This window comes from Camellia sinensis, chromosome 1 (genome assembly GCF_055761805.1).
Source record: "Camellia sinensis isolate YWXY chromosome 1, ASM5576180v1, whole genome shotgun sequence".
NCBI lineage: Eukaryota > Viridiplantae > Streptophyta > Magnoliopsida > Ericales > Theaceae > Camellia > Camellia sinensis.
The window spans coordinates 45,047,204-45,057,081 of record NC_138961.1 but is presented as its reverse complement, the minus strand read 5'-3'; the positions used below and the strand labels follow the sequence as shown (position 1 = coordinate 45,057,081).

The 9,878-nt window shown below is 36.7% G+C and overlaps 1 protein-coding gene across 1 annotated transcript; it reads right to left on the bottom strand.

The window, feature by feature from the left end:
• Window positions 1–558: 558 nt before the first annotated feature.
• On the bottom strand, window positions 559–9,322 carry LOC114283399 (GDSL esterase/lipase WDL1). The gene is given in 8 exon segments (XM_082876627.1): window positions 559–1,135; window positions 1,138–1,283; window positions 2,358–2,507; window positions 2,588–2,664; window positions 3,202–3,236; window positions 3,239–3,332; window positions 5,172–5,249; window positions 9,152–9,322. Coding segments are annotated over 8 exon segments (738 nt in total). The 5' UTR covers window positions 9,263–9,322; the 3' UTR covers window positions 559–1,088.
• Between the last annotated feature and the right edge of the window lie 556 nt (window positions 9,323–9,878).

Genomic DNA, 9,878 nt, shown 5'->3' with positions numbered 1-9,878 from the left:
AAATATGTATTAAAAAATTATATAAATTAGTTTGTAAGAAAAAATTAGAATTAGGAATTGTGCAGCCATACTTTTTGACTTTGGTGAATAATAATAACTTTTTAACTTTTTAATTTTTTTTTTAACTTGCCAAACTTAACCTAAAAGTGTAGTGAAAATTCATTGTCCAAAAGTTATTGATGAAATTTTAATTTCAAGAATTCAACTCTTACTTTAGACCTACTTTAGCACTAATTTGCTCCACTCGTAGCTGATATCAGAGAAACAAAAAGTGCCAGATATCCACACTTTTAAATCCACAAACTCACCAACACGAACTCACCCACACTAATGCGACAAGAAAGTTGAACATTATATCATTAAGTGTGTAACAAATCAAAAATTGATATATATTTTACTACATTATTATGAATCAAATTGTGAGAATTTTTTTGTAAGCCTCAAGCAATTTCCTCCTTTAAAACCCACAATTCAGCAGCTATTATAAAATTATTGCCAAGAAAATATTGACCAGAGTTGTAAAGCCATGATGTATTAAGGATGACTCGACCTACCACAAGAAAAAATAGTTTTCCTGGCATTTCTTAAATCTAGGTAAAAGTCAGAAAAAATCTGGCCAAAGTACAAATGTTATATTGGCAATAATCATGAATCGGATAATTCACGATTGTTGCTTACAACACCACAGTTTGTAGTTTTGCATACTCCAAACATATATCGGAAACAATACAAAATCATATATCTATGCTCAAGGGAAGTATTACACAATTCCAAACCGGCAATGAATCTTGATACCTCAGACTGCCTCGTTCGCAATAAGACTCGGAGGAGAACATGAATGTAGAGCAAACAGATAATTCAACCAGATGATTCAACTACAAGAGTTACAATATAATTTTCGAAGCTATACCGGGATGATTAACTTGCTTTGTTGTCATAATATAACATGAATAATAACTTACAAGATACCAAGGCACACTTAAGTGATGATTAACTTGCTTTGTGCACTTACCATGCATTGAGAAATTCAAACTTCTGCCAATGGAATGGGGCATGCAGACGAAAAATTTCTCTGTAGCCTAGTCCCATTATATTTCCCCGTAAAAGGTCCATTCTGATGGATTTATAATCGATTAGCAACTCAGTAGTGTGGCGAATCCTCACCAAATTCAGTGGGCATGGACTTCCAGTGTAGACATGGCTCTCACTCTGCTTCGTTGAGCACCTTTAGTATCTGCTCAACCACTACTTTGCTCCCCTCTGCAGATAAATGAACCCCATCCCTGGATAGAAAATTAAATGGATAAATACACAAATGCATCTTATAATAAACTTTCAAGAGTAATATTCTTCATTTGGCAGGTTTAACAAGTCCATGGTTAACTAATGGCAGTTTCATGCTTGTAGTTGATAGAACAGAGAGCCTATTAGACCTCAAATTTGTTAGAGAACAGTACGCAAATATGCAGTCTAATAGCCTCATAGTGATCTCTATGAGCCTATCAGACTTGTGTAGGCAACTGTCCCTGAATCTGCACCACATTTGCACAGTTGGGTAAAAGTAAAAATTGCATAACTGAAACTTCAAACTGGAGGTTTTAAAATACACAACTCAGTAATAACAATAGCTGCAACCAAAGCTAAAGCACTAAATAACCGGAAAAAATGCATCTACTTAGCTTCTTGAAATGTGAAAACCATAAAATCCTATATATATATATATATATTTGTGTAAGCAAAAATACCATCACCACATGATGAGAAATAGCATCACCACGTGAAATCCATCAGCAATTGAACTAGACATTGTTTATGCCGGAGGCCTGAGGAATAACCCTAGGTTTTGAAGGCATTGCTTCTTTCGGCACACTTGGTGCATAATTTTGGATGTATTTATCTAGTATATGTATAAGTACCTCATCAGCAATTTTTTCAGAAAAATTTTCAACATCAACCATGAAATGGAACATAGCATGGGTAAAAATCAACTTCAATCTAATCTGTTACAAATGAAAGAAGCTCAGAGGCAAGTCTTAGTAAATTTATAGCTAGATCTCAGCCTTTATGTGCTGTCCATGTTATATACATGTAGATTGCCTATACAGGTGTAGTACTTAATACCCATCTTCCAAATTTCCAATTTGAGCCATTCCAATAATTTCACTTTCCCTTAGATCTCTAGTGTGATAAGAGCTATGAAAAGTTGCAGTACATTTTCTTTAAGCTTTTAGACTTTTTTGACTGAGCTCCACTCTGCGTTTGCCTTTCCATCTTTTATATTTCCCCATTCCTCGCAATAAGCATGGCCAATTTGATGATCTTAACAATACAAGTAAAAGAAAATACGCTTCACTTACGTAAAGCAAGCAGTTGACCAATCATCTCGTTGCTGAATTGCAGTCCAAAGATCAACAACCTTCACACCCATCTCCTGGCACAACTCTACACAAGCTTCTGAATAACTTCGGCATAATTCATTTGTTCGCACTAGCTGACTAAAAATTTTACTGTTTCTGAAGGTAAAACTAAATTAGAAGATAATCCTTAAATGAGAACCCAGAAACAAGATAGATATGCATTTAAGCACCTTGTGTTTTCTTGAACTTCGGCCTCATTGACAGGTGGACAACTAAGGAAAATTACACGCGTTGTGTTTGAAAGGCTCTGACATTAAGATATGAGGTTAGATTGCCATCGAAAATTATCCTCAATTAGAAAAAGGACCTGCCAAAATAGTTTTAAGGGTGGTGCGCCCTCTCCATTAGGCTCTGTTTGGGATCAGCCAAAAAGTCAACATTTTTTTCTAAACTTTATTGTCTTAATGAAATATTTTTAGATTTATGTAACCAATTTTACTTTTCAAGTCCGTCCAACATAGAAGGATCTAAAAAGTTTCAAAAAATTGAAAAATCAAAACAGAAGTTCACTAAAGACAAAAAAAAATTGAACTACTTAGTTTTTTTTAGTGGATTTTCTTTCTTTTTTCAAGTCCATCTAGTCAATTAAAAGCTAAAAGTGTAAGGATTTTTGAAATTTATAAATATAGAAAAAGTTCACTAAAGACAAAAAAAACCAATAGAAAAGCTGCTAAAAAGTAATTCCCAAATCCCAACGTAGTCATAGTAAATTCTCCTTTGGTTCTACCCAAAGGATATAGTATCAGCTAAAATACGAGGAAACATTGTATATGCAAATAGGTACCTTGAGATGAAGTGCGATCTTTCTCATGTTTTCAATAGTGGAACGTGAGGACCTAACCCAGATGAGTGAGGCCCCATTGAATCATTCCCGCCAAAGTAAACAATCACCAGAGAAGGCTGAGTAGCTGCATCCTACAATCAACAAAACACAGTTGCCATATTAGAGCCAGCTGTTTATGGGGAAATTATATTAACCCTAATTAAGGTAAGCTAAGCTGTACCTATATATGACACAATTCTCATATCAGGTGAAGCAAGTCATTCTCATAATTCAATACAAAATATATTGAGTATAAGTTGGGAGCATAATCAAGTTACTGAGTTTGCTATAGTAACCATTAACTCTCAAAGCATTTACCAAATCAAATGCAGTTTGTGCTATATATGTAAAATTCACAGGGAAAAGTAAGTGGTCTGGAGAAATTTTTGCAATAATCATAATAATAATAATAAACCAAACCAAGCCTTAAGTCCCACCAAATGGGGTCAGCTACATGAATCCTTCTTCTCTACTCGACTCTATCCAAGGCCAATTCGTTAGTCAAATTAAGGAGATTTATATCTCTATTTATTACACTAACCCATGTCAATCTAGGTCTGCTCTTTCTTATGACACTTCCATCTGCCGTCACTATATCGCATCTCTTCATTACTACCTCTATTGGTCTCCATTGTGTATGACCAAACCATCTCAATCTATTCTCTCTCAACTTCTCTTCTATTGGTACTACTTCTACCTATTCTCATATATACTCATTCCTAACTTTGTCTTTTCTAGTCTTGCCACACATCTACCTTACCATCCTCATCTCAGCAACGCTCATCTTATCTACATGTTGTTTCTTAGTTGTCCAACATTCCGTTCCATACGACATTGCTGGTCAAATAGCCATTCTATAGAATTTTTCTTTTAGTCTAGTGGGTACTCGTTTATCGCACAGTACACCAGACATACTCCTCCACTTAAGCCACCCTGCCTTAATTCTATAAACCACATCCACTCCAATCTCCCCAACCGTTGCGATAATCGATCCTAAATAATGAAAATGTTCACTCTTAGGTAATTCTTGGTTCTCAATCTTCACTTCTCCTCTGCTTCCATTGTTATTGTTACTAAAATTATACTTCAGTACTCTGTCTTAATTCTGCTTATCCTAAATCCTTTATGTCTCATCCACCAACACATTATCATCTGTAAAAAACATACACCATGGCACATCATCCTGAATATTTCTCATCAACTCATTTATAATTAAAGTAAAAGATACGGATTTAAGATTGAACCTTGGTATAACCCTACAATATTTGAAAATTCACTTGTCTCTCCAACAAGTGATCTCATAGTGGTCACCACACCTTCATACATATCTCTAATCATATCAATGTAACTTTTTGTCACCGATTTCTTCTCTAACACTCACCAGATTATATCACTAGACACTTTATCATATACTTTCTCAAGATTGATAAAAACCATATGAATGTCTCTTTTCTTTTCTCTATACTTTTCTATCATTCTCCTCAAAAGATAGATCACTTCCATTGTTGACCTACTGGGCATAAACCCAAATTGATTCTCTAACACCTCTGTTATATCTCGCAATCGATGTTCCATCACTCTCTCCCACACTTTCATTATATAACACATTAGCTTGATTCCTTTATAGTTGTTACAGTTCTGCACATCTCCTTTATTCTTATAGATTGGCACAATAATCATAATAATAATAGGTCCATTAAATTTATTCCTTCATAATGTATAGGAACTAATTAAGGCTAAACTCCAACATGGTAAACCCATTTCAAGGACTATTATTTGTGAGCCTGTGACATTTTCTAGTAAGAAAAAATAAAATAAATAAAAGTAACCAACACCAATGTCATGCACCCCATATGTGGCTCTTTGAAAGTAAGGTTGCAAAAATGTTTCCAAAGCAGATTTTATTGACATGGGGAAAAAATAAAATATACCTTTGGAAAAATTTGATCAAGAACCTGCATAGCAGGTCTTGAGTTCCAACCATAGTATCCTCGCAACAATATGTCCGCCTATATCATCAAAAAAGATAATATCACATAAGAATGAAAATAAGATATAGCACCATAATCCAACACACATGATGGCATATAATGCATATATGTTTCATGGGTGCATCATACGGAGAATTTCACATGTGACAAATAGGATCATTAAATTTACTTGAATTGGACTCCTATAATATAAGAAATTTTCTATATTAGTTATTAAGTCGATGATTGCAATCTATTTGATTTTTAAAACAGATTAAGAAATAAGAAAGTCATGTTCGGAAGCTACCCTTCTTCCATCATCGTCGCCTAGCGACGGTGGCAGGTCCAATTCCTCCAACCACCCTCCATTTCTGCTGCCACCAGTGCGCCACTGTCATCTCCTCCTCCTCACCCACCTCGGTTGCTCCATCTTCTCATCCACTACCAGCACTACTCCGATCACCGCCAATAATCACTGCAACAGCAGCCGCAGAAGCACCGCATCTGCCACCGTGAACATCCTTACCAGTTCAATCATCAACCCCAAGCCTTTCCTATCACTATTGTTCTAACAAACTTTGATTTCTCTCCTCCACACCAAAACAGCACTGCAATCTGTTATAGTGTTGCAGAAAACAACGGAGGAATGCACTATCTCTCTCGGGGGTTGGATAGATAAGAGAGAGTCGGGGCTAAAAACAACACAGCACTAGCCTCTCTCCCTGTGGTGTTCATGTGAGTGATGTTCATGAGTGATATTGTTTAGAGCGAAAATGGGTTGAGAGGAGAGAGCTCTTTTGATTTTTGGGTTGAAAGCACACACAGATTTTGGGAGAGAGAAGGAACAAAGCCATGAAAAAAAACAAAAAAAAAAAGAAAAAGAAAGAAAGACTGAGACACAACACACACCCAGCAGACAGAGGCACATGCACACAACACACACCCAGCAGACAGAGGCACATGCATACACAATACACATGCACTTTATGATTCCTTATTCCACCCACCAGCGCATGCTTTCCCATTAATACCTTTTTCTTATTATTTTTTTATTATTATTCTTATTATTCTTCCCACCAAAAAAAAAAAAAAAAAAAAAAAAACAAACAAACAAACAAATACATCATCCACCGCCCAACCTTTATTTTTTTATTATAACTTTATTTTTTTACTATCACGCTTATTTGGTGCTCTTGTTTATTCATCTCAGGGATCACCCCGATCACAATTTTACACAAAACAAAAAAAAAAAAAAAAAAAAAAAAAAAAAACCACAACAACAAACCAAAACAGTGGCATTTTTTCTTCTCTACTCTGCCGCCGGTCTTTTCTTCTTGCCTCCGTCCTGAGCGGCCCTTGCCGGTATTGCCTCCGTGTTTCCCACTCCACTGGGCATGATCACTACTCCCTGCTCCTCCACTGCAGCATATGGCGGCCCTCCAAATCGGAACATAACGGTGGCCTTCCGCTTCAGCTCCTTGTTTTCAGCCCTTAGCACGCTTATCTCTGCTCGCGCATCCTTATACATGCGTTGGAGCAGAGCCAGCTGGGAGTTTAGCTGCTGCACCTCATTTGCCCTACTCTGCAGCCGGTTCGACAAGTTTGTCACCGCAGTCATGGTTTCCACACAGGACTTCAAAGTATACTGATTGGCTTCAATGTCAGTTTGCACTGCCATTTTTTGCTCCACAGACCGCATAGGAAAGTTCAACGGAGCAAACCCTGGGGCGCTTGGTTGAGGTTCACTGGCCCCCGCACCAGTTATCTCTCTTGTTGACTCGTTGAGGTCGGGAAAGAGGGTGAGCAGCCCGCGGGAAGACGAAGCCATTTTTCTGGGCTACAAAGTGTTCCACAGTTTCTCTCTCCGCAGAGGCAGAGTTTTTTCAGAGAAGGGTTGGTTTCAGAGGTTTCAGAATGGTATGCCTCAGCCTCAGCCTTCGTCTTGGTTAAATAACCAAGGCAGCCACGCGTATCGCGCGCCACGCCAGACGACAAACGGGCGCGCCAACCAAGACACTCACGTGCCTCGCCATCATGTCCGGCACACCTTTTAATGAATTGGGCACGCCTTTTGATGGCACGCCTTTTTGAAAAATTGGGCACACCTTTTGAGGGTGCAACTTGTACAAGGGTCCGACAAGACTCTGTAAACTGTCTCGACATAGATTCCGGTTAGTTTCTACAAGGGTCCGACAAGACTCTGTAAACTGTCCCGACATTGATTCCGGTTAGCTCCTTCATGGGTCCGACAAGACTTTGTAAACTGTCCCGACATTGATTCCGGTTAGTTTCTACAACGGTCCGACATGACCCCATAAACTGTCTTCTACAACGGTCCGACATGACCCCATAAACTGTCTTCTACATCGGTCTGACACCGCCATCCAGTGTCCTCTACACCGTTATGACACCACCATACAGTGTCCTCTACAACGTTATGACACCACCATTCAGTGTCTTCACCAATGGTCTGACACGACCATACAGTGTCTCCTATCCTTTTTTATTTTTATGTATTTTCTTGTTTTGTAACTCTCTCCAAACTCAAGTTGGTTAGTTCCTATCCCCCTTGAGTTTGCGGGGGGCTGTTAAAATTCACCCACTATCACCTACCACACTTCACCTACTCTCCACCTACCACTACCACCTACCACACTTCACTCTCCACCTACTCCCAAACACACTCCTATATAATAGGAATCCTTGTAATTGTAATTTATATCAATCAACAAGATATCAATCAATAATACATAAATTCTTACAACCCCACATTTGGAAGTCCAAATTTAGAAGGATACTTACATTGAGGATACTTTACAGTCACCCCACATATTAGTAACAGTTCATTAAGTTCTCTATAATTTTCTATCAGCAAGCAAGCAAGCAAACATTTAAGAATTTAAATGCTAATCTAAAGAGACTTCGAAGAAACTAAGACTTGATAGAAAATTTTATAAGTACAAGCATTCTGATAAAATATCAAATTAACTTTTTTTAGGCTATATAGCCCAGACCAAATAGAGATACTTGCAGTTGGCAATAATTATTTACATAAAGGCTCCATTTATTTTGACATAAAATATTTTACATATGAAAATATTTTCCATATAAGTTGATTTTGCACCCCAAAAAAAAATTTCTTTTCATTTTCCAGTGTTTGGTTGACACTTGAAACCAAAACTTTTTATTGTATGCTTTGAGTGGAAACCAAAAAAAAGCCACCATTCACCTTTAATTGAACTTGGAATGACAATAACTTTGCAGAATTGAAAATATGTCTTTGAGAATTACAATGAAAACGAATTCAAATTTCTCAAGATTAAGTGTGCCCCGAACGAAATTCAGCTCGAACTTCCAAACTGGGAACCAAATTCGAGTCCTATCTTCTCCCAAAACTCTCTTGTGCCTGGGTGGTCGTGGGTGCCAATTTCCATGAGAATTTGATGCCGTTTGGCTATTTTGGTGCATCAACGGCTCAAATTCAAAGTTTCTTAATTTTCTGTTAGGTTCAACCCAAAACCAATATTATTCAAGGGATTGAATATACGAAATGCCTAACAGTCCAGTTTGACAAAGGGTAAATTTCACTTTGCACTCTTACACTCTAGTCCCATTTTGCCCCTGACCTTCTAATTATTTCAATCAACTCTCCAAATTTTAATGAAGTTGCAATTGGGCTCATTTGTATAATGTCGTTCTGAAAACTAACGAAAAACAGAGTCAGGGTCCTCTGCAATGATTTTGTACAGTCCGGAACCGATTAGGGAAAGTACATTTGCGATTAATCTAAGATTTCATCAATTTAGCTGAATTGCCAAAATTAGGATCAAATCGATCTTCGAATACATGAAAAACCGAAATGGAAACAAAATTAATTCAAACCCGTTATCTTCGAAGATCAGAAAATGAACACAACACAGAGAGAGAGAGAGAGAGGTAACCTTACGAGCGTAGATGTCAGCGAGAATGGCACCCCAACCGCCATTGGAGAAACAGAGCTGAACTATCGACGATCCGAATACAACGAACTGAGGCCTCTGCGGTCCCACCATCCCTCTCTCTCTCTCTCGCTCGCTCGCTCTGTGTCTCTGTTCTCTATTGGGCCCGCTTGCTCTCCGTTTTTTTTTTTTTTTTTTTTTGGTTGTTTGTTTGTCTACGATGGTGTTACATTGTAGTAATTAATATACTTATATATATATATATAAATTAGTATATCAATTAGTATTATAATATTATTATTGATTAAATTTATTATATAAATTATAAATATTTAAAATCATATAAATGATATCACATCATTTGTTAGTATATTAGTGTGTATATTAATTAATACATATAATATTATTCTTTTATTTAGGGTGGTGGTACTACATATATTAATTAGTGTATTAATTAATATATTAATTAGTATTATGTCATTATTATTAATCATATCTATTATACAAATTATAAAGAGTAATGTTACAAACCTCAAAAGTTTTATCGAAATTTTTACCAAATATCTTACATGTATGTGGGATTCACATCATGTAAGTGGATCTCACACCCATATGAGACATTTGATAAAAATTTTGATAGAATTTTTGAGATTTCTAATATTTTTGAATTATATGTACCACAAACTTCTAAAATTATATCACATCATCTGTTAGTACACGGGGTGGTTTG